The sequence below is a fragment of the Diadema antillarum genome, unplaced genomic scaffold (genome assembly GCF_040938485.1).
Source record: "Diadema antillarum isolate AM-2024a unplaced genomic scaffold, OU_Dant_1.0 seq00000590_RagTag, whole genome shotgun sequence".
Taxonomy (NCBI): Eukaryota; Metazoa; Echinodermata; class Echinoidea; order Diadematoida; family Diadematidae; genus Diadema; species Diadema antillarum.
Window position 1 is genome coordinate 781,875 of NW_027271522.1, and position 24,500 is coordinate 806,374.

The window sequence follows — 24,500 nt, forward strand, 5'->3', positions numbered from 1 at the left end:
GCTTTACATGATATGGAAGGGGAGTATAGTCATCTGCAAAGGTGCTGATTTAGTACAAATTCACAGAAAATGATATAATCGTCTATTAGGGTAGCTTTAAGGATTTGGAAAAAGAAGATGCATCAATGAAGACAGTAAATTTCATGAAATATGTACCGTGTTGAGGAGAATAATTGTAACAATACAATGCAGTATAAGCAGGAGGATAGGGTATCTAATAAGGAATACTTAACTAGTGAAGCGAGAAAGAAAGCGGGGAAAAAAAAAAAACATCCTGTACACTGTCTACCTAGAAATTGGGAAAGCCTATTAAGAATGCCACAATGGCATCAAAAATCAAACCAGAAATACATAGTTACTTGATATCGTTGATATGTAGATGGTGCTGTTCAAGTAGTTACAATCTCTCGTTCGATAGCGTGACAAAATTGCACCCGCCAGTATGTAATTTTCCCCTTCATGGAACACCCTGTACAGGTAATTCACATGTAGATGGCGCTGTTCATCTTGTCGGTCTCGCGAACTTTCTTTGACTAGTGTCGGTCTCGTGGGCTTCCTTTGCCTCGTGCCGGTCTCGTGGGTCTTCTTTGTCTAGTGTCGGTCTCGTGAGCCTTCTTTGCCTCATGTCGGTCTCGTGAGGCTCTTTTGCGTACTGTCGGTCTCGTGAGCCTTTATTGTGTAGTGTCGGTCTCGTGGGCTTTCTTTGCTTAGTGTCGGTCTTGTGAGCCTTTTGTGCGTAGTGTCGAACTCATGAGCTGTATGACTCGTGAGCCGTATAACTCTTGGGCTGTATGACTCATGGACCTATTTCTGATGTCAGTCTCGTGGACCGTATGTCTCGTGGGTGTCGGTCTCGTGGGATGACCCCCCCCCCCCCCAAAAAAAAAAAAAAGAAAGAAAGAAAAAGAAAAGACCCGTAATATAACCGAAATATGCAGTGTAGAGGCTACCCGTCATTATTATGTCCTAAGACCAATTTGTCGTATCTTTGGACACACTCCCGAGTGCTACCGATTCATACGTTGGCGGCTCTTCGCCAGGTTCCGGTGAAGGCGGCTCGTAGGGTGGTGGAGGACATGGGGCCTCCGTCAGAGATACATCAAAGTGTACTGAATCCGTTGAGTGCACGTATGCAGCACTGATGGCATTTAAAGCAGAGGACGATGGCTGTTGCCTCGACTTCCACAATCGGCAGCAGCAGTACAAGGCGAGAGAAGTGAGTGGCATGTGAGCCGCAGTTGCCAAGAGAAATATCTCCCAAGCCTCGAAATCACTCGACTGGTCAGGAACTGAGTGCGGGTAATCTAGAGAAAAAGACATACAAAGTCGTGCGAGAGTGATAACACGCTGGTAAATTTTGGATAGGCTTTTGACCTTATTTACACTAACTTTCCTCAGGACAAAAATGTGTGTATGATTGATTATCTCATATCTTTGTGAACATACGATTATGGACTTTAAAACATGCCATTTTGGTTCTAATCCTTGTCTGGGGCTGAAATCCTCAGAAAACATGTTGCACTCATAATGTCCCACTTGACAAAGGTGAATGTAAAGGTGCCCACTCGGCAAAGGTGTGTGATTGGATATACAAGCTAGCAAAGTGCTGAGGGTAATCGTAATGGAATCACCCTCCTGAAGAATGGCTATCCTGTAGAGGCTTTATTTGGTATACCCTCAGCAAATTAGACCAGAGGAACAATACTTTGTTATCTCATGATAAAAATTATACAGTCTTCTTAATCCAGGGTAGCCTCTTCGGTATTGACACTATTCTTTCAGAGGGCCATGTCATTATTATTACACTATAGGGTTGCCAGGCACCGCGGATTTTATTCATTTTGGTGTAAAGGGACATAATTGGTAAAAACATCTTGTCTAAGGACATAATTACTGGACAGAATTTGAAATCGAATCATCCGACTGGACGTCAGGAGTGAGTCTTATGCCATAGTGCCCAATGATTTACCATCCTCTCAGTATTTTTTAACTCTCCATTTATATTTTGTCATTACCTTATGCCTTTTAAAGGGATGGTATAGTATTGGTTGTGATGAGAATTCAGCTTCTAACTTTTTGTGAGTTACTTACAAGCCACTCTTGAAGTGTCAAAAACATACAGATAAATTCAAAGATTATTTAATGAAAATCGAATCTGAAATGGCTGGGATATCAAAAAAAAACCCCACAAAATAAAACAAAGGATCATTTTGTTTTGGATAGCTCAGCCATTTGAAAACCAATTTTCATCAAATAAACTTTGAATTTTCCTTAGAATTGTAGGCTTCTTAACATTTCATTGGAGGTTCCTCATTATCTCACAAAAAGAATTTGAAACCCGAAGCCCCATTTAAAGAAAACTATACTATTGGTTCAATGTTTATCTTTTGGCAACGGTCATCTATTGTTTACCCTCGTTTGTTTCTGTCCATAGCTTTGTGTGCAAAATTTGTGCATATTTGTCTCACTGGCACTGAAAGGTTTGAAAGAAGAGTTTTTTTTTTTTACAACTACGGTCAAAGCAGTGTGAAAATCAAGTGACAGATAGATACAGATTTCTAACTGATGTGCACGTAACCGTGACTTAGATGTATATCGTGTTGTTCTACATTAAAAAGCTAATATTTTCTTTTCTTCAATATACTAGCATTGATGACCGTTGGTTATATTCATGTCTCCATCTCCTTCGCACACATACATTTTCACAGGCACGTGAAGAGCAACATTTAGTTTGAAGCCTGTGATCTTATTTTGGAAAGTATACACTTAGTTAAACAATAAATTTAACTTCCTTTGCAATATAGCTCACTTGGCATGCTTGGGGTTGGATTAGTTGCAAGATCATAGGGCACGCAAGTAACGAAGGCTAAGGAGTCGATGTCCGAGCACCCACTGGTGTTGCCCCACGGCCCATGGTAGCATTCGGAAATCTTATCGACATAAGGTGTGCAATAGGAAATTTCGAACCAAACCCTAGGGTATCGCCACTTCGTTGAGTCGTACTCGTAAGAGTGGAGATGCCTCGAGTCATCCGTGTTGGAGTGGCCAAGCTCCCTACACAGATTCTAGGATAACAATGCACGATAAATGTGTTCCCGTCAGGGACGATAACACTTCTTGATTAGCATGTCTGACATGGCACATAATATGTACAGAACACATTTCATCGTGTGAACATTTTTATTTCATTACATCTCATTGATTTTCATTTTCAACAAAGAGTATCAGTGTACAAGAAATAGCGTGAAAACAACAATATTTAATTATACGTAATCTACACAAATTGAAATGTAATTTACATTGAAATTGAAAAGGCTATAGTTACATGCTATTTACTGAATAATGTTGAAAAAGTTGAAAATGTACTATTGACTTCAATACCTAAAATTTTGTTCCACTATCAAGTAGTAGCATTTTTAAAATCATTTACCAGATAAGGTAAGCTCCCGATTATGAAATAATGTTGCAGTCTACATACTCACATTGGTGTAGATGAATCTGGAGTCACATACAGCACCCCAATAATTGTCTTTGAATATTTGAACCATTCCGAAGTCTTGATTGCTGTTTCCCTCGGCGTCAATCAATCTCACAGGGTGATTCGCAACAGACTCTACGCATGAAACAATGAGACGGATTGGGGAGAAAGATAAGGACCATTCAATGACTAATAGGGGTCATCTCACGAAACCGAGTCATACGGCCCACGAGACCGACATAAAAAACTGGTCCATGAGTAATACAGCCCACGAGTTAGTACAGCCCAGACACGGAGTCATACAGCCCATAATGAGTTCCACATAATACGCAAAAAAGGCTTCGTTACCCAAATCATCTTCAAAATCGGTTTTAGTTTCCTAAGATAATTTCTATAAACCATACCTAATATGTTGTGCGTCTGCTTCATTTTACGAAATTCCTCGTTACTTCCTGAAGCAGTCACTCTGTCAATAAAGCTGAATTGCATTGATCACACACGCCATCGCACCACAGGGCCCCATTTCATAAAGAGTTGATTTGGTGACAACTCTTTGCTGGAATGACAATTGTCATGGCAACGACAAGAATCCAGCTTCCTGATTGGCTGTTTGCTGTGGGAAGTTGTCATTCCAGCAAGAGTTGTCATTCTAACATCTTTTATGAAATGGGGCCATGATTTCTGTCATGTCATCGGCACCGCGCTAGCTGGCCACTCTAGCTAGTATCGCTACTACGCGCACTGCGTACATTCTAATGTGGGAAAGTTAGATAATGATATCGATCACACAATCACGATTGCGTGCAGATTGTGGATTCCCAAATGTACTATAGTATATCACGCTAGACAGTAAACCTTCGCACCTCATTCAACTGCTCGCAGATAGCTAGTAAAACTATCCCATTTTCGTGCTCTGTACAATCATAATGCAAGAAACGTTACGTCATGAGGGATAAAATAGTTATTATCATTCTCCTCAAAACACTAAATCTTTGAAGGAATACATCTGCTTTCATGGATGGATCTCCGATGAATCTCCTTTTACTAGATCATTACAAATACCTTGATAGACGATTGAGTTATTTGCTGTGAATTCACACTAAATCCACACATTCGCAGATTACTACTCCCCTCAAGATCATGTAAAGCAGGTGTGCGCATTAACCAGTTTGTAAAATATTTCCTTGGAAACTTAATTTCACAACATGACGTTTTTCTATAAGTAGGCTGACCTGAATGTGCACATGTTTCTGAGTGAATGTGTGTTCTGCTGGAAGGGACGGGACGGGTTCGGGGGATAAATTGCTCTACGTTCTAAAAAAAAAGAATTAAAATAGACGGCGAAGGTAAAATCTTATTTCATAAAGAACTGCTATAAACTGCCACACCAAAAAATTATTGTACTGAGGCAATATTGAAAACCTTTGATATTAATAGGTCCCATGGGACTATAATAACAATGGCCGTATCTGTACGCAGATTTTCTTTCCTTTAAAGGGGGGGGGGGGAACATACCTTTAAAAAGTCGTGAAGTAAACACGCAAACGAGGATAATTTTGCATTTTTGGAAATGAAGTGGAAAGATTTGGTGCACATTTAGATTGAACTTATTAAGTTTTGCACAAACACTCAAACACGCACACTCAATGCCTTGAGAATTCCAGGGAGCGAGGGAGGGCAACTGGCGCGGTAGCATCCTAGAAACTCCCCTTTCCCATCAATCATTCTTCCTTATACCACTGCCGGGACGGGACATTCTATACAATTATGGATGGCGCTGTTCTTCTGCCGGTCTTGTGGGCCTTCTTTGCCAATAATGTCGGTCTCATGAGCTTCTTTTGCGTTGTGTCGGACTAGTACACTGTAAAAACATCGGTGTTAGATTAAACACCACGGGTGTTAAATCTAACACCGATCAAACTTCAATAGAGGACCACACCCACAGGTGTTGAAAATGCACTGTGATGGTGTTGAAAAGTGTTCACCTGACACTTCGTGGTGTTAATTTGACACTGTACCTGGTGTTATTTTGACACTGTACTGGTGTTAATTAAAAAATGACACCACATGGTGTTGATTTGATATTTGTTGGTGTTAATACCAATGGTTTAACACCCGTCCAGCTTCAATAAGAGACCACACCAGCTGGTGTTACTGTGGTGTAAATTTATTTTCACATTTTTTCAAAAATCTAGTATTTTAATGTAAAATTTTTGATCGTCTTGTTTAAATTAAAAATCAACAAGAAGTGCAGTTACTAAGAAACTCTTCAAAAAACAGTTTAAAATTTGGAAACGACACCAGGAGGTGTTGATTTAACACCATGAATGAGCACCGAAAATTTAACACCAGCTCGGTGTTCACTATTTAACACCGGACTTTTTGCAATGTAGGCTTTATATGCCTAGTGTCAAATTCGTGGGCTGTATAACCAGTGAGCTGTATAACTTGTGGGCTGTATAACTCGTGGGCCTATCTTACTTAATGTCGAACACGTGGGCTGTTTAAGTAGTGGGTTGTATGACTCGCTTTTATCGGTCTCGTGACGTGCACCATATAAATATACATTCTTCATATTTAATCATCTTGATATCAATTAATTACTTTGCTATGCTTTCATTCTAGTCTGCAACTGTATGATACATCTTTTTATGCACCCAGACCTATAACAATGATCCACAGGCTGATGTTACCAACCATCAGTAAAATGTTGATTGCATGAGAGAATACATGAATTGGTATATTGTATTTGTAGAGTGCAATCATATTAAGACAGACACGGTAATTTTAAAAAAAAACCCTATGTTGCAATGAAGTAAAAATTCAGGTTCCAAATATTGTCATCCGTATATCTTCATTTCTTTTTTGTTTGGCTGTACCACTACAAGGAAATGTCGATGTAACGACAGAAAACTGTCGATGATTGACGTGATAGCAACAAAACCATGTACGATAAAGATAAAAACAAAATAAAAAAGAACCATAAACTAAGTACTTTAGTAAGGTATTCAAGTAACGATTATTTAATGATTCCGTGTGTCTGAGAGTTAGCGTGAGCCAGCACTTGTGAACACATCTACGTCAGTGGCTTATGTCATAGGGATGGCGAATAACACATTGGCCACTCAACATACAGTGTACAATATACCACTCATACATAGTCATTATTATGCTTGAACCTACATAATAACTGGAGTCGGTACACACATAGTACTCAGGAGTAATAAGGTGAACCATACTGATTCCTACCCACCATACGGATGGCACACCACTTCGATGGCGTCATCAGGGGTAGCATACCAAGAGCTGTCACTAGCCAGATCTACATCGCAATCCTGGATGCGTTTCTCTGTGAACGAGCAACTGATGCCTGTGATAAGGATATTGCCAACTCCTCGCTGAAAAACTTTTTCTTCCAAATCGTCAACGCGGGTGGATCCGGCGTAACCCAGTTGACGGCAACAAACTTGTTGCACAGACCGAAAGCTAAACCGAAAGGTCAGCAAACCCCATTCTCCGTCCAGAAAGACGTCCACTCGACCCTGCTCGGAAAACTCGCTGCCGTCCAGTCGAATATCGAAATCTAGTCATTATGCATTGTAAAATTAAGTAAACTTGGTTATTAGAAGGTATCCAGGGGTTCTTTGTGAGATTATTTTACTCACAACATTATTCTGGCTATGAGGCCAATATCTAAATCAATCACTTTTCCGTATAACAAATAGAACAAAGAACAAATATTATCCGACAGTAATGTCGCAAAAGTCGAATCCTCTCCATTTTTTTCTTTTTGACATGACATTAACTCCACGATTGCAACTTCTTGTAGCACGGTATGCACCTTTATGAAACCTATAAGTGGCAAATTGCAAACTACGAGCTAAAACAGGGACAGGTTATTAATGAGAGTCAGTCCCCTTTTGTTTACTGTCTATACAACTCTGCTTGTGTCTTCATATATGGGTAATTCCATTAAAAAGGGTCCCACTTGTTGAATGCCCCTTCTATTTGCTTCATATTGTCATTGCTTAAAAATTACATACCCTAAATCAATTTTACTTCTGAATACTCTTATTCAGGTAAGTATCTTCCTTTTCAAAGTAAAATATAGAAATTGCTTCTTCAAAGTTCCACATGAATTTTGACAAAAAGTGCAAAATCACAACTTTTGGGGGCAAAATTGTGTGACATTTTACTGTAACACCAGTTAGACAGATTTACAGCTTGTTTGTGGATTAAACTCTATTTTAAGGGGTCAAAAATGATAAGAGACGAGCAAATTTTGAACACTATAAATATAATTTATGCATCAATTGATACACATTTCCGCACGTAAATCCCAAGAAAGACGTTTCACGTGTAAGTTTTGGTGTCCCCATATAATTGCTTACACGAGAAACCTTAATTTATGAGTGTGGAATCCATATTGAAGACCAGTGTTGAACTGTTTGTTGTTATTTTGGTAGCAATCACATAGTTTTAAAAATTTCAAGAGAAAATTGGGGTAAAATAAATACATTTGAGAAAAAAAAGACCAAATTATAATTTTCACACACGTGGCTTTGGTGTCAACCTAAATATTACGTCGGGGCTTAGTGATAGCTTATTTTTTGTGTCTTATCACGACAATAATTGCTCCTCATTGGCATGTTTTACAATGTAGCTGTGGTTTCTTTGTAACAGGTATCAAAAAATGACCTCTATTAATTTGAAAAAAAAAAGCAAAAATAATATTTGGTGTCCCCCTTACACGAGAAACATTGAAGAATCTTTTTCCTGGCAAAATAGGGGTTGTGTCATTTTTTTCAATAGAATAGGTAATTTCTTACTTCAAAATAATCACTTCTATTGAAACAAACACAGAGCTAGTTTGAAATATGTGGTAAGATGTCAAAATGGATGGTTCACCGTGTAAGGGGACACCAATGGTGTCCCTTTAACATGGTGAACCAGTTTTTCCCCATACACTGCAATTTGGTATGCTGACTTCCTTCAATTTCAGTTTAGAATGTTAATTTTCAGTCAGTTTTCAAGGGACTTACTCAATATGAATGTTTTTTAAAGTTATGTTGAACAAAAATATGATTTTCTGATTTTATTGGCAAAATAGGCATGTCACAAAGTGGGTCCCTATTTTATGGAGATACCCATATGAACCTCTATACTGGCCTTGTTTACGACGGCGATCAGAAATTATGACTGTGGAGGAAACTTATTTCATGGCTGTGGATTGGCTGTATTGGTCTTGGCTGCGTGCTCAGCTTATACAGAACATTTCTACCTCAGATACGGATAAATTATATTGTCAAATTTGACAAAATGGACTTTCAGAATAAAAGTGACCGTACAAGTACGGCTTCAGTGATGAAAGACGTAATCTCCTGATTTGAGCAGGAGGTATTGGGGATCCCCAACAATACGAACAACACGATTATAACACCATCCCTGAGTCAACGTGCTTACCGGAAATACAAAAGAAAAGTTTGATTTCAACGGAGAATATACTCTAAACACGTCGGAAATAAATCACTTACATTACTCAACTACATAGGATGTTCTTTGCAGGTAATAAACTTTGAACATTTTTGACTGACTGTTGTAGCATTATGAAGATTTGCTTACCATGGATGTGCTATAAAATTCAAGAAGGCAAGTTAACAGGATGCACAATGTCACTATACTTGATTTACTGCTTTGCAGCTAGGAAGTATAACTGCTTTTCCTACAACAGTGAACGATGATTCAACATATTAAGCCGTATGAAAATATGACGGCATGTGAGGGTTTGACAAAGAGCAACAGTAGAAGACGGGTTGACAGATTCATATATTAACACTTGGTATATGCCTGTGGCTAACTCTGAATACTTCTATCGCATAATCTACTACGAGATCGCATTTTCGAAAAGGGTATAAAATTATCAATGCCATTCAGGTTTGGGTCTTACCCTTTGGAGGTCCACACGTGACTTGAGCAATGTGATCAGAATCACACTCCGTGAAATTCAAAGTCACGTAGGTACACTCGCTTAACTGGGATTCCGTTCCCTCACATTGGTAATCCCTGTAAAATATCGTCCCCTTCACAGTCCCAAGTGAGACAGGCTTGGAGCTGTTAGCTTCAGCGTATCCCAGCTGGCGACAGACAACGGTTGCCTCCCTGTTTCCCCAGTCCTCGTCACAGATCAAACCGCTAGAAGAGTCTTCTCGATATCTCACTACCCCTTCGAAGGAACTCGATCCACTGAGTAACTCTGTGACCACCGTTGGCACTGGTTATAAAAAAGAACATCAAACAAATAAACACTAAAATTGTTCTGGGACACTTTAGATAAGTCTTTACGAAACTTACAATGTAAAGCCATGGCATAGTTTTGGTTGAAATGGGGGAATTCTGATGTTAACTGTTTGCGGTTGTCAATTAATGACAGTCATATCCAAGAACAAAATAAAACAAAGCTGTCCAAATAAAAGGTGTGCCCCACGTTTTATAAAGATCTCTTTATTGCTATGTTGCATAACTTACGTCATGGAACATACTAGTATTAAGGACCGATTTTTTAAATTAATTTTATTTGTTTGTTTGTCATCGAATAAAACTACATTCTCTTTAAAGTCTGAATACATATTAAACTAGAAAAGCACTCCGAGAGCGCAGACCTCCGCCAAGCAGTTATTTTCCACCGAAGATCTTGCAAAGAAATGTTTTTCTTCTCTCTACCGTAGCAAAAATTGGTCGAGATGCTCACATCCGGCGGAAAGTGTGAAATTTTGCATATAGGGGTATTTTGGGGTGCGGATTTCAAATATTGCCAGATCCAAGAGATCTGACCACGGGGTCAGCCGCCATTTTGAATTCCAATATGGCCGCCATCACAAAACAAATTTAACGATCCCTATCTTCAGTTCTGAATGACCTGTGGCACCAAAATTTGGTACACATGCGCGTTTTGACATATTGAATTTGATGACAGATTGATTTGAAGTGTCTGACAAACATCGAATAGCCGCCATTTTGAATTCCAATATGGCCACCTCGATGAAATATTCAAAATCCCTATCTCGATTTCTAACTGGTGAGTGACGCTGAAATTAGGTGTAAACAAGTACTTTAACATACTGAGTTAAAATATTAACTTATGTAATGTGTCTGACAAACGCAATTCCCGCTATTTTGAATTCCAGTGTGGCTGCGAAGACAAACATCACGACTAACATTCACCGGCATGCCAAAAAGTGCAGCAAAAATGAAGCATAATGCACCTTTCACTGACGTCACAATGTAAATACAGCAGCGCGCACTCAATCAGTTACAAACGCGCGCTCAATCAGGGAACCTAATTTACAAACACGAGATAGAGATTTCCAACACTCCAACATGGTAATTATGTATAAAAATTCAATTTTTCTGCCGTGCAGTTTGTCTGACATATCAAATAAGTCTGCTATTGAAGTCATCATATCACCATGCTTTCATGTATCAAATTCAAATGGCTTATGTCCTCCAGAACTGAAGATAGGGATCTTTGACGGCGGCCATATTGGAATTCAAAATGGCGACTGACCCCTTGGGCAGATCTCTTGGATCCGGCAATTTTTGAAATCGGCGCCTCAAAATCCACCTACTGTATGTGCAAAATTTCATTCTTTCCGCCAGATGTGAGCATCTTTTTCACATATCTGCCCCACTAATAGAGATCATTGGTATACATGCTGAAAATCGCCCGATTTCCCAAGAAGCCTTTGTTACGTCATTAACCCTCAGCTGCGCGGCCCGCCTCGCCCTAGCAGAAAGTAGAGCACGCACTTTAGTGCGCGTTTGAAAACCTCACAAATGTGTAACCTAAACTCCCAAGTTCATTGACATACCTGTCAAAATATCAAAAATCATTCATAAATTAAAGTGAAAACAAAGTTCTGGTATAGGGGTTTGAGAACCCGTCTGGCACTATTACATTATTTGCTTGCAATATATCGAAAAAGTCTACAAAGAAACTTACCTGGCTGACGCGATTTGCCGGGATGATGAGCCGTTTTGGAGTATTTTGAGAAAAAAAAAGTCGGAAAACCGACTTTTATTCCAAAGAGGTTTTTTGATGCACGCGTTGTTACAACTCGGACCATTACTGCGAGTAGCCAGAACGCGAAGCGCTAGTTTATACAGGCCGCTCCCATAGTACAACACTGTACAATCCAGAGGGACAACTGATACAACTCAGCGCCCGCCGTCAAAGCGAGGCAGAGTTATCCCCAAGTCCGAGTTTAGCCTGACCCCTTTCGGGTAAGTTCTGAGACTGAACCTTTTTGGTTAATATTTCGCATTTTCGTCGTTACCCATCGAATATCTTGCTAATCGAGCGCTATTCCGCACATTTCCTAGGCATATACGTTCACATTTGGGAGCGAAATTTGACAACTTTTGCAGGCGTACCAGAACTATGTTTTGGCTATAAAAAAAAAAAAGAATCTCGGATCATTACCAAAATTTAATCATTTGTTACTTTTGTCATTCTCAACCTTTTCTGTAAGTTTCATCCTAATCTGTGAACTATTTTTGAGTTATTTTGCACACGGACAAACAAACCAACAAACCAACTAACCAACGGTAACGAAAACATAGCCTCCTCCCTTGGCGGAGGTAAATATTGAGAGGTCTACATACATGCGAATTAAAGGGGTGTTGTATACGATTATGAGAATGTATTTAGGGAAGGTGTGGTCGTCCTACCGTTACATACAACACCTGCCACATGAGCTGACTCGGAATCACAGTTCTCATTGTTGGCCCATCCACTTGACGGACAGTCGAAAAGACTAGCCTCACTTCCGTTACATTGCAAACCATCTAGTAACACTGGTAAACCATCACTCGGCACAGTCTTTATCGAGCGAGCTCCTAGTGGATGTCCCAACTGTCTACAGAATACGTGCGCGTCTTCGATGCTCCATTCGTGTGCACAGATCGTCCCCCATGTGCCTCCGTAGAACACTTCTACTCGACCCTCATCCGGGTACTTTCCGTCCACCATACGAATTCCTAAGATCCGTTAAATTGAATAATAAAAGCAACAAAGAAACGTTAGTACAGTACGGTGTACAGTATGTCCCCAAAAAAAAAATTACAACGGGACCCCTCGCACTGATATCTTTAAAAATGGTGAATCAATCTAAATACAAATTCAGGGTTTGAAACTATAACTCATTGCCCACATCTTACAGAAAACCCCATTCGATTTGCTTCAGTGGTCAAAGAGAAATGAGGAGTTTTGTAGACGATGTCGGGAATCTCTTTTGTCCAAGTTCTGTCTATTATTCACGCGCTAGAGCATTGAATTGCTAAAATTGGAAAAAAATAGACTCATGACATGCTTTACAACAATCTACATTTCTCTGTGACCGCTTAACCAAACTGAATGAGGTTTTCTGCAAAATAGAGCTAAGATGTTACATTTTAAGGCCCCGAAGTAGCACTTAGACAGGTCGATCATTTTGGATGTTATCAATTCTAAAATTTGATTGTAATTTTTGAGCGACATACTGCAGTATGTCCAATAAAAATTACAATCAGATTTTCGCATTGATAACATTCAATATGATTATTTTTTTCAATGCTACTTCAGGGTCTTAAAACATAACATCTTAGCTCTATTTTGCAGAAATCCCCATTCGATTTGGTTAAGTGGTCACAGAGAAATGGGGATTGTAGTAAAGCATGTCATGAGTCTGATTCTTCCAAGTTTAGCACTTCGATGATTTTGTGTGTAAACAATAAACAGAACTTGGACAAAAGAGATTCCCGACATCCTCTACAAAATTCCTCATTTCTCTTTGACCACTGAAGCAAATCGAATGGGGTTTTTTGTAAGATGTGGGCAATGAGTTATAGTTTCACACCCTGAATTTGTATTTAGATTAATGCAACATTTTTAAAGATATCATTGCGTAGGGCCCCGTTGTAATTTTTTTTTTGGGACATACGGTACTATAATAGATAATGAAATAAACGGATGAGGCGACCGACATGGGCAAACGAACAGGACATTAACAGAAAGAAAGGCCAATTATTTTATGCAAGCGACTCACTGAGTACAGGCGGGCATTTCATGCAGCATTTCGTCCGACAAAGCCAATCAGATGCAAGGATTTTAGTAGCTTGTAACAGTTTGCCAGAAAAAAATATCCGACCAAATTGCTTCGTGAAATGCCCCCAGGAGTTGTGGCTTGAGAGGATAAGAAACAATTCTCAAGCTTACTTGTGTCGCCGCACACCACTCCCGCGTCTTCCCTATGCGAACAGTCATGGATGCCCCACGCCTTTTCCACTCGACAATCTCTCAGAAGTTTCTGGTCGATACACATAACCCCATCAAGCAGAATTGGACCTGTTCCTTGACCGAAAGGTGGTTCAGAACGAGATGGAGAAGGGTTTGTACGAGCTTCTAACGCTTTGGGATAACCCAGCTCTTTGCATGCGACCCATGCATCGGTTATATCCCAGCCGTCATCACACACAGTTCCCCATTCTCCAGACTCGCTGAGAACTTCTATACGTCCCTCAGAAGGTGTCGAGCCGTTGACCAGCCGAAGGCTTCCTAGATATGACATTGGAGAAATTACAACCCACAAATGAAGAAATCGTACCTGACGGATGATCACAGTATAATGGGATTGTTAGAAAAAGTGAATACCTCATCGCTTATATCTCTCTTGATATGTAGCATATAATACACAACTTATTGTAATTGGCATAGCTAAAAATGGCATCAAGTTAAGAGCATGTACCAAATTAGAAGTTCCATAGGATTATGAGATTTGTTTTAGTACCTCTTTACTTCCGTGTGATTATTTGTTTGTTTCCTTTCCATTTGAGGAGATGACTGGATACAGCCCAGCTGCAATAGCTGATCTTCCAGGGGATCCAGTTGGATGTTAGGCGGGACCACTTCACCGGGTTAAATACCTTGCTCTTTGCGATGAATAGATAAAGCGGGATATTCTACATGCATGAGTTGTGGCTGTCTCACACACGGAACCTCCATTAATATGTCCTATCAGAAGGATAGTGTGTTTTGCCTCTTGCTAGAGGGAACGGTATGATTACACACAACATTCCTCAGTGGGACTCGGGAATCGAACCCGTGTCCTTTCAATCGTGAGGCAGACGCGCTACTGACTGAACTAACTCACCGCCCCTACAATGTCATCAAATTTACTTATACACACACACACACACACACACACACACGGACTCACACACATCACTATAGGATACGAAAATAAGCAGATTCATGTCCATCACATGTGGACATGGGTGTTAGAATACTCATGGGGAAAGGGTTACAGGCTGCTTATGCATACTGTGCCTTCATAAACTTGAAGACTAAAAATCAAGTGGGAAGATGTATATTACGGGCGGGTGAATTAAGACACGATAACACCTTTACCTCGAGTTGTGCACGTTGCGGCAGCATATTTTGATTCGTGACAACTCTTGACGCCTACACCGACATGCTGACAGGTTGATAGGTTGGATTCAAGGCCATTACATTGCACTTTATCTAGGAGTACGGGACGAATTCTTCGCCAAAACAAAGGAAATGGCGAAGCTACCAGGGCCAGGTCCGCCCCGACGTAGCCGAGTTGTTTGCAGACGACCTCGGCATCCTCGGGTCCCCACAGGTTGTCGCATATCGCGCCCCAAGTATCGTCAAGGAAGACTTCAACACGACCCTCAGAGTCAACACTGCCGTCGACTAGTCGAACAGACCAGGGATCTACAATTCAAGAGTTAATTAAATGAACATAGGACGACTGTAATCTGTATGTCATTTTTACAGAATGCATAGCTATCTTCTTGTTATTTGCATGAAGTCAAGGCGGCATTAAATTTGAATTCTCTTTTTTCTTTTCTTTTCTTTTTTTTTTACCAAGGAGTTGCTAAACAATAATGATTATCCGTGTGTGCATATACAACTCGTAGCTACTTTATGGCAGAAATCATATCAAGTTCTGAGAACTTAGTTCGGTCTGAAATGGTCTTACTCAGTAGTCATGAAGCTGTTGAATGAATTGATTTTAAAAGCGAAAACGGTGGTAGACAAATGTAAACGTACAAAGCACCCAGCCCTCTCATCAAAATGATGATCTGAACAACTCAGTCAAATTCCTGTACAGATAGGATTTGTCATTCAGTATAGACAAAACGGGGTATGAAAAATGAAGTGTGTTTAGGTCTAATTGTAGTCCCGTAGCTGTATCGATTTGTAGTCTGTGTTTGTCAACCTTTATTTCCTTTGAATAGATGAACTGTTATCCTTATTCATGTTCACATAAATTAATCAAACGAGCAAACCTGTGCAATGGTTATTTTTTTGTATTTCAAAGTTCCAATCATGGGCAGTGGCGTACCGCGGGCCAAGACAATGGGGGGGGGGGGGGGGGGGGTGGCACCTCGTGGAAAAGTAATTTTGAGGGTGTGTATGCTTGTGCGTGCGTGTGTGTCCTGTGTGTGTGCGCTGTCAGTCTGCAAACTTAATGGGGACTACAATACGTAAAATGTGATACATTCCACAGCGCGGTCATTGAGCAACATTGTAAGTTTTCCTTACATGGATTATGGAATGACGGTGTGAAACGACAAATTACTTGCAGCAACCAGGGAGGTGTGAGAGAGAAAACACCTCCCTGCAGCAACATCAGGAGAATTGCATAACAATTGAATGCGAGCGAGCTTGAAAATTTCGACATTTTACAGTCCAAAAACTGCCGTTTGTAGCTATATTTTTTCGCTGTGGAATTTAAGGGGGCGCACCGGGCGCAACTGCTGGCAATTACTAGCAGCAACATCAAGAGAATGGCATAACGATTAAATGAGAGCGAGCGAAGCGAGCGAGCTTGAATATTTTGACACTGTATAGTCCAAAAACTGCCGTTGGTAGCTATTCTTTTTTCGCTTTAAGAAAATAAGGGGGGGGGGGCACCGGGCGCAACTGCTGGCAATGATTGGCAGCAATATCAGAATGGCATAGCGATTAAATACGAGTGAGCGGAGCGAGCGAGCTTGAAATTTTTGACATTTTACAGTCCCAGAACTGCCGTTTGTAGCTCTTTTCACTTTGGAAATTAAGGGGGGGGGGGGCACCGGGCGCAATTGCTGGCAATTACTGGTACAACATCAGGAGAATTGCATAACAATTACATGCGAGCGAGCGAAGCGAGCGAGCTTGAAAATTTTGACATTCTACAGTCCCAAAACTGCTGTTTTTAGCTATATCTTTTCGCTTTTGAAATTAAGGGGAGGGGCACCGGGCGCAACTGATGGCAATTACTGGCACAACATCAAAAGAATGGAATAGCGATTAAATGCGAGCGAGCGGAGCAAGCGAGCTTGAAAATTTTGACATTTTACAGTCCAAAAAACTGCCGTTTTTAGCTATTTTGTTCGCTTTGGCCGGAAATTAAGAGGGAACCTCACCCCCTCCCCCGATCCACTACTGATAGTCAGAGGTGTCGGTTTATGTTCATGATTTGGGGAGGTATGACCAGTGAGGGGGCGTCGAAGTGACCAAGCGGGGGAAGGATGTCAAAATCTGCACTTTAGGGCATCCCCTACTTGTTTGTGTTTGTGTGTTTTATATACATGGAAAAGTTAGGAAATAATCCAGGTCAAGTCTTATTATTGGCAATGCAAGGCATTTTAATATAGACTGGCATGTAAAGCAACACTGCAAAATAAATAATCTAGCTTTGATATAACGAAGCGTAAGGTACAACGGTGTACATTTTACATCACATTGCAGCGACTCTTTTTGCCGTTCGGATGTTCTGAGTACACTGCACACATCCTGCTTATATTCAGAATGCCAACCAGGAATCCCACTGAATCACAATCTTTTGTCGGCTCTGGGCTTTTTGAACTGTGTTTCACACTATATACGTCTTTAATTATGGCTAAAAGAAATCTGAGAAAAAATATCTTATTTCTTGATCACCCTTTCATGTCGATGTCAAGAGCAGATTACTAACACTTGAATTACCATTTTGGTAAGTTTTTGGTTTTTGTTCTGTTTTGTTTTGTATTTTGTATTTTTTTTTAACCAGAGGATTGGGGGCACGCACGTGCCTCCCCCAGTGCCCCCCCCCCCCCCTCCGTAGTTACGCCACTGATCATGGGCATACTTATTGGAGTAGGATTCGAACCTACGACCCCCTGAAATCCGCGCAAGCGTCTTCTCTACCTGACCACCGAGCTTCCGCCCGAAAGCCAGTGCAGGGTTTAATCTTTGTAGACCACCATTTTAACTTTGTCTACTTTACTATCGTATGAAACAAGAATTTATAAGTTCAACCATAAAGCTACCACCTGCTTTCGGTATTATGCTTGCACCGCCACAATGGAATTCACTGTAAAAACACGGGACATCAATCCGGGAATCAATCTAATACACATGTATCTATCACTCTCGTTTCCAAACAGTGAGTGCCCAAACAGTCTATGACATGTTAATGTGTCTCATATTTGGAAATCTTGGATTTACGGAAATGAAAAAAAAAATGCTGCCTCTTCAGAGCTTTAAAAAAATTATATATATTAATTTGATCATTGCTCTTTCATCAAGGTTTAACGGGAAAATCAAAATCATATTGTTATATTATTTTGTATTAGATCCTTCACATTGTTGTGTTTCAATTTGTAGGATTTTTGTGTATTTTAGTATAAATCATTTTATTCTCTCCGTGTTTTGTTTCTTTATTGTAAGTAACTTTAATCGTTTGGTATTTTAATGTATAAATTGCAATACGTATTTCTTTTCTACCTGTTACATGTTATTAAATAGTATATACTAGCTGTATTTCCAACGAATTGTAAAGTATGAATTGAATGGAATTATGACTGCTACATGTCATAGGTCTATCCATTGATTCATATAATACATTTTCCATTCTCTCTGCGACAGAGAAAGAACGAGTTAGCAAACGCGAGGATAGTTGGAACTGCTCACCATCAACTATGACGTAATTTGAGTTAATATTCTAACAGTTATTGTATGTCCCGTGTTTTATTTACCATGAAATCCGTAGTCATGCCGGCTGTGATTGGTCAATATCAAAGGAGGAAATAGAGACCGTATACATTTTGAGGTTTATGTTCAAACTGACACATCAACGATCATGATGGTAAAATATATACACGCCAACACACTGTACACCGATATGAACTGGAGCATATCATCGTGTAGCAACGCCTATAAAACTATCGGTGTATTTGTCTTAAATACTTTATCTTTTGTATTAAAAAAATATCCTCTAGTGATTGGTTGAAAGAGCTTCACGTGATTATATGTATTGTCAGATATGTCAGAATGTTGGCATGTTTGACATTCCATGCAGTACTTTTTGCAAATTGACGTCACTTCTACGACGACGTTTTGCAAACAGTAAACTATTTGCAAAATGATGTCACACAGCAATTCACCGAAATTGTGCACAGATTTGTACAGTCACTGAAATGCAACAATTTTTAACAAAACAATCAAGTTACATCACAAAGCAGTTGTGACATTGTGCTCTGCTTCTAAGGGTCAGTGTGGGATTTCTATTCATACACAGCATCGCATCCTAGGCACGACTTCCCGCCTCGCGTTTTTTCCTATTTCCCCTTCTTTTGTTTGATTTTTTTATCCAAAATGCAAAACAAATATGCTTTTCCTAATTTCGAGTTTTTGGTTAGAATTGTAGTCTTCAGTGCCACTAAGAAACTATTCACTTCGTGGCTACGCCCCTTTGTGATAAGTTCTTTTGGAGTAACCTTTGACCACATTTTTAACCAAGAAATTCTCAAGGCAAAGTATATTTGCATACCACCTTTTGATATAAATGTGCATAATGACTCAGCTTTCCACTTACCCTTACTAGTCTTCTTCACCTATTGTAAAGGTTCATCATTCCATCAAAAATCCTATTTTGAATCAATTTCACACACTATTGCACAGATTGGGGGTACATCATGCGAACAGCTTGAAGTTTGATGCAGGCAACAACCACTTGTATTTATAGGACTGTGCTATTGTTTAATCGACTCCAAGACACAAGAACTTTATTGCTGTCGTACAAATTACTTGTAGAGACATCTGAAGTGTGACACAGACATATATAACTATATCGTAATATATAAATATATGATAATGTATAATTATCGTAAGGTACTACAATCATTGTACATTCTTTTCTCCTACAAAGTTTTATGCACCTTATTTTCTGTTACCCAAAAAAGTGATGTCTAAATGTTCTTGTCGAAAAATTAATTAAAAAATTTAATTGAATTGAATTGAATTGAATGAAATGGAATATTCATGAACGCATCAAAGACCGAAGTGAATCTTTGCCAGAGTTTCACTGTCAATGCATAGTGAAAAACATAATGAAAAAATCGTCGTATTCGCAAGTAACCAAACAACACACATACACACGCACAATGCAATAATTTATAATATTTGTATTTATGAATAAACATAATAAACACTCTATCATGTGCGCTTGTGTCAAGCGTTATACTATACAACTCGAAAAGGTAATTTAGCATATAAACACAATATTTCATGAAGAATGTAGATCTATGTTGATTGATTGATTGATTGAATTTATTGCCACTTCATGGGGTGAAACACCCTGATCAGCAGAGCTGGTTTCCATAGGGGTCCACTTCCATAGACATATAGGCCTATTATTATATAATTTACATAGTTTGTATTTTTTTCTAATCATCCCCATGAAATTAGCCATTATCGTTCCATTCCTTGATTGTCTAGCATATCCAAAATTTTAGAAAAAAAAAGTTTATTATAGATTATTGTTTAAAAAAACAAACCATGATATACTTATTTCAAATCAATGTGATTCCAGGAGGAATTATTCAACTGCCTTAACATTAAAACAAATCTATGATAAAATCACGAGTGCTCTTACTAATAAAGAATGATAAAATTATGTTTTACTGTAGGTATACATTCTGTGATTTTCAGTCAGGTACTCGACACTCTTGACCACGCTGTTTACTCTCCAAACTCAGTCATTATGGGTATTCGGGGTCAAGCACTTTTATGATTTAAAGATTATTCAACCCATAGAAAACAATAAGCTACTTTAAATGGGTTTTATTCCAATCCTCTTCTTATCAAACATGTCAAATGCGGTGTTCATTAGAAAGGTTCAATCTCGGGCTCGCTATTATTCCTTCTTAATGTCGATGAATCATTAATACATCTTCCCCTCTTTTCTTTATTCTATTTTATTTGCTGGTGACACTTAGATATTTCATTCTCATAAAGATTTCAAGACTTTGAGTAATACTTAATAAAATAAAAGTCTGATAAACTTTCTTTCAATATAAGAATAGTCATTTGTATTTTCAATTTTAAACTTCATTCTCATAACACATACGGCAATACATATTACGATTATTGATATACCATCAGAAAAGAAAACAAATTTAAAATCTTGAGCCGTATATGATAATATAGACGAAACTTTGACTTGGAATTAGCATTTGCATAATGTTATATGTTAAATACATTATGTATTTCTAAAAACATAGGGATTATTTCTAAGCTGTAGTTTTTCCTCCCTTTTTTTTCACTCTCTATTTTATTTCATTCAACTACACTGCAACCAACTGATCACCTAATTTCCTCCAGGAGAGTTATTCTTTTCATGAGGCCCCATCCATTTCGAGCTTTCGTTCACGATGGTGGTCTCCTGCATTCACTTATCTCTGTTATTTACTTTAAAAAATATAAATCTTATTGCACGTTTCTGTATATGTATTCTGTTCGATACATTTACTTATGTTTACATATTTGTGTAATGTGATATTATTATTTTAAATCACTGCTTTTGTTATTCTTCAATGTTCTTCGTCTAAATGCTTTTGAAATTTGTATTTGATTTTTATTGGACCGAATGCGGAAATAAAATTATATCAAATCAAAACAAATCAAATACATTTTGTATACATTCATATGCATACATGATATTCGTAACTATACAAATCACAAATAGAGTGTGGACGCTTTGAGGGCCATGGTCACAAATAGGGGCAAAGCGTAGTTTGATTCTCTTTCTTGCTCAGTATGTTGATCCTCAACCATTTCTGAATACCAGCTCTGTTACTTTTCATGACAGTTGTGCAAAATGTGTCGCCGTCAATCGAGAAAACTGTTCCAATGAATGTTGAACAAATTATATTGGAATATACTTCTTTTCGTTTTAAATAGATGGAGCAGACTAGGCGACAGGGACGTGGACATTTTGTCCACGAGCTTAGCTTTTAACCATGTCTCCTCCATTTCCTGCAACTTCAATTTTAATTCAATTTCATCTGCTTTTCTTATGCGCAGTATTGTTAAGTATTTTTCTTTGTTACTACATTGTATTGATATTGTGTTACTTTGCGTATGACAAAGTTTTGCACTGATGGAAATAAAATAAATGAAATGAATGAAAAAATGATGGGGGGGGGGGGGCAAACAATCAGTGCTACTTACCCCTTGTCATTTCTGCCTGACTTCCATTGACCTTCAACCACATAAAGTACATGGACAAGTAAACCAAGAGCCAAGTCACGTCTCTTGACATAGCTGTTCCTGTCAGGATTTTCGTGTAAGGTAAAATGGCACTCTAAGTAGTGAGAGGAATCATACGAATTCTGCTGAAGAAAGAACCCTACATCATAATTCACTCGGCAGTCTTAACACGACTCTGCATGCCCACCTCTTCCAGCCACGTATCCAAATTCATAAGTGCTTCTATGTTCTTGATACAGCTCATCACACCAGAATACGCGTGTTGTTTGCCTTGCTGTGACATCGCTTTGCATTTCTGGCACACAACTGCAAACAGTGTGAATATAAACAAGGAAAAATGGGCCAGAGCAAATAATCGCAATCATTGTTGCATCCTTCAGGGAGCTTGTTGGTTTCTTTTTTTTTTTGTTCCAGTTCTATTTTGGCATCCGTTTACAACGTAAGAGAGTATGGTAAGTACCTGTTACAAGAAACGGTTTGCTACATTGGCACATTGCACATCTGACATGTCTGGCCTGATATATTGAGGGAGGAATAAAGTCTGGGGTCGGGGAAAAAAGTAGGACCTTTGAATCATAAAGCGCGATATAAACACTTTTTTTCGCTTATAATAGATCCATGGTACCGGTGCATTTAGTCAAAGTTAAAGCCTTCCTACCACACTCAAACTTTTGAAAACTTCACCAATTTATTGCACTGCTCAGGACAAAATCCAACCCTATCAATTAACATAAATTGTCAATTGATAACATTTTTTGGTAATTCATTTCAATTTTTAGATTCTTCTACAATTCTAACCGATATGACTGATCATTTCCCTGTTTAATCTTAAGCATGCGTTTATTAAGCTTCATGTTCCTTTAACCAGACGAAGAGCCACACCAAAAAATTTAGCTAGCCTTGGTGCCAGCTTAGACAGAGCTGATTGGTCTGTGTTCATGACAACGATGATGTTGATATGTCATTTGATAATTTTTTACGTGATTGGTAGAAATTTTGATGAATATATAAGAAATCAAGTATTACAAAAATTCGACTAGATGATTTAATTTTTGAAGATTCTAGCGATATGGCCAATATTTTTTATTCTTATTTTTCAATGATTAGAGAGAATTTGGCGAAAGAAGTACCACCGTCTAATACACATTTTTCATTTTTTAGGCCAATCTAATTCCAGTACGAAACATGAAATAATGGATATCGTTACTGGAATGACTAACAAACGCAGTGCAGGTTATGATGACATAAGTAATTTCATTCTAAAGGGTATTATGATTATCTTCAATTGTGGACGAACTTGCACATATTTTCAATAAGTCTATGTTATATGGTATTTTTCCTGATCAAATGAAAATTGCTAAGGTTGTCCCTTTATTTAAAAAAGGAAATGATCTTGATATAAGCAATTATAGACCCATTTCTTTAATTTCATTCTTATCTAAAATTTTAGAAGAAATGAATATTCACATGAACAATTAATTTCCTTAACTCTCAGTTTGGGTTTCGTCGGAAGCACGACACTATTCACTCTTTATTGAAGTTTATTGATAATGCCGCGCATACAATAGATAATCATTCACATCTTGTTGGTATAGGGGTGGTATTCTGTAAGCGCGATCCTTATTTCGATCCTAGGAGCGCGCGTAGGACAGAAAATAGGATACCCTTGGGACAGGCAAAATCGGTATTCTGTAAGCCTGTCCTAAGCCTATCCTAGGACAGTCATTTATGAATAATGAATATTAATGAGGAAAGACAGGATACGCCCGACGCAGTATCTATAAGCCAATCATCTGGCTAATTTTACGCAATGCGCGCCCAAGATCTACATTGCTCAAGAGTGCGCTTCACGCAGCTCTACTGTGTGCAAGGAGTTAAAAATGTATTGTCAGTCTAATTTTACAGTTAAGAATACAATTTCGATTATCAAAGCTTTAGCACGCTCTTAGCCCACCATAATAAATGTAGACCTTACGAGTTCCATTAATTTGCATTTAAAGTTTTTGCAGAAATTAGCTCAAATTTTGAACTTTTGGAGGATGTTGGGGTAAACTGGGATATCATCACTGCATGCCAAACTTCGCCCTTAATTCAAAGTTATTATAAAATATATAAGATTTTCTTAAATATAAAAAAAAAATAATAATAATAGATGCACACATACACACACACACACACACACACACACACATGCGCTCACATTATTTTATGATCGATATGCTTGTAATAATAATGTCTTGCTTATAGTTACTGTTTGCCCTCTTAAACCAAACCAATGTTCCATTTCTCCCAGGAAAAAAATAACAAAGACAACACAAATACGACACTTACAGGAATATAGCGTAGCAACCCGTCATGTGGCTAGCATCAAAAGTCTTTGGGTCCGATTTAACATGTGTGCCCCATTCTAAATATCAGAAAGTTATTCGAGAAAATTCATCA

General features: G+C 38.7%; 1 protein-coding gene across 1 annotated transcript; it reads right to left on the reverse strand.

Moving 5' to 3' along the window:
- Positions 1–966: 966 nt before the first annotated feature.
- Positions 967–22,029, reverse strand: LOC139735666 (scavenger receptor cysteine-rich domain-containing group B protein-like). The gene is made up of 9 exons (XM_071646417.1): positions 22,020–22,029; positions 14,922–15,251; positions 13,731–14,069; positions 12,206–12,514; positions 9,426–9,749; positions 6,732–7,061; positions 3,483–3,613; positions 2,810–3,065; positions 967–1,304 (listed from the first exon to the last, which is right to left on the reverse strand). Exons 1-9 carry the CDS (start codon positions 22,027–22,029, stop codon positions 967–969), a joined length of 2,367 nt encoding a protein of 788 aa, XP_071502518.1.
- Positions 22,030–24,500: the final 2,471 nt, after the last annotated feature.

What these genes read in the sequence shown, in the direction of transcription:
- LOC139735666 (XM_071646417.1), bottom strand. An exon ending in GGCAGGTGTTGTATGTAACG is followed by an intron (nt 9,750 to 12,205) that starts GTAGGACGACCA and finishes TTTTATAACCAG; the next exon opens with TGCCAACGGTGGTCACAGAG. An exon ending in AGTGGTGTGCCATCCGTATG is followed by an intron (nt 3,614 to 6,731) that starts GTGGGTAGGAAT and finishes TTTCATGCGTAG; the next exon opens with AGTCTGTTGCGAATCACCCT.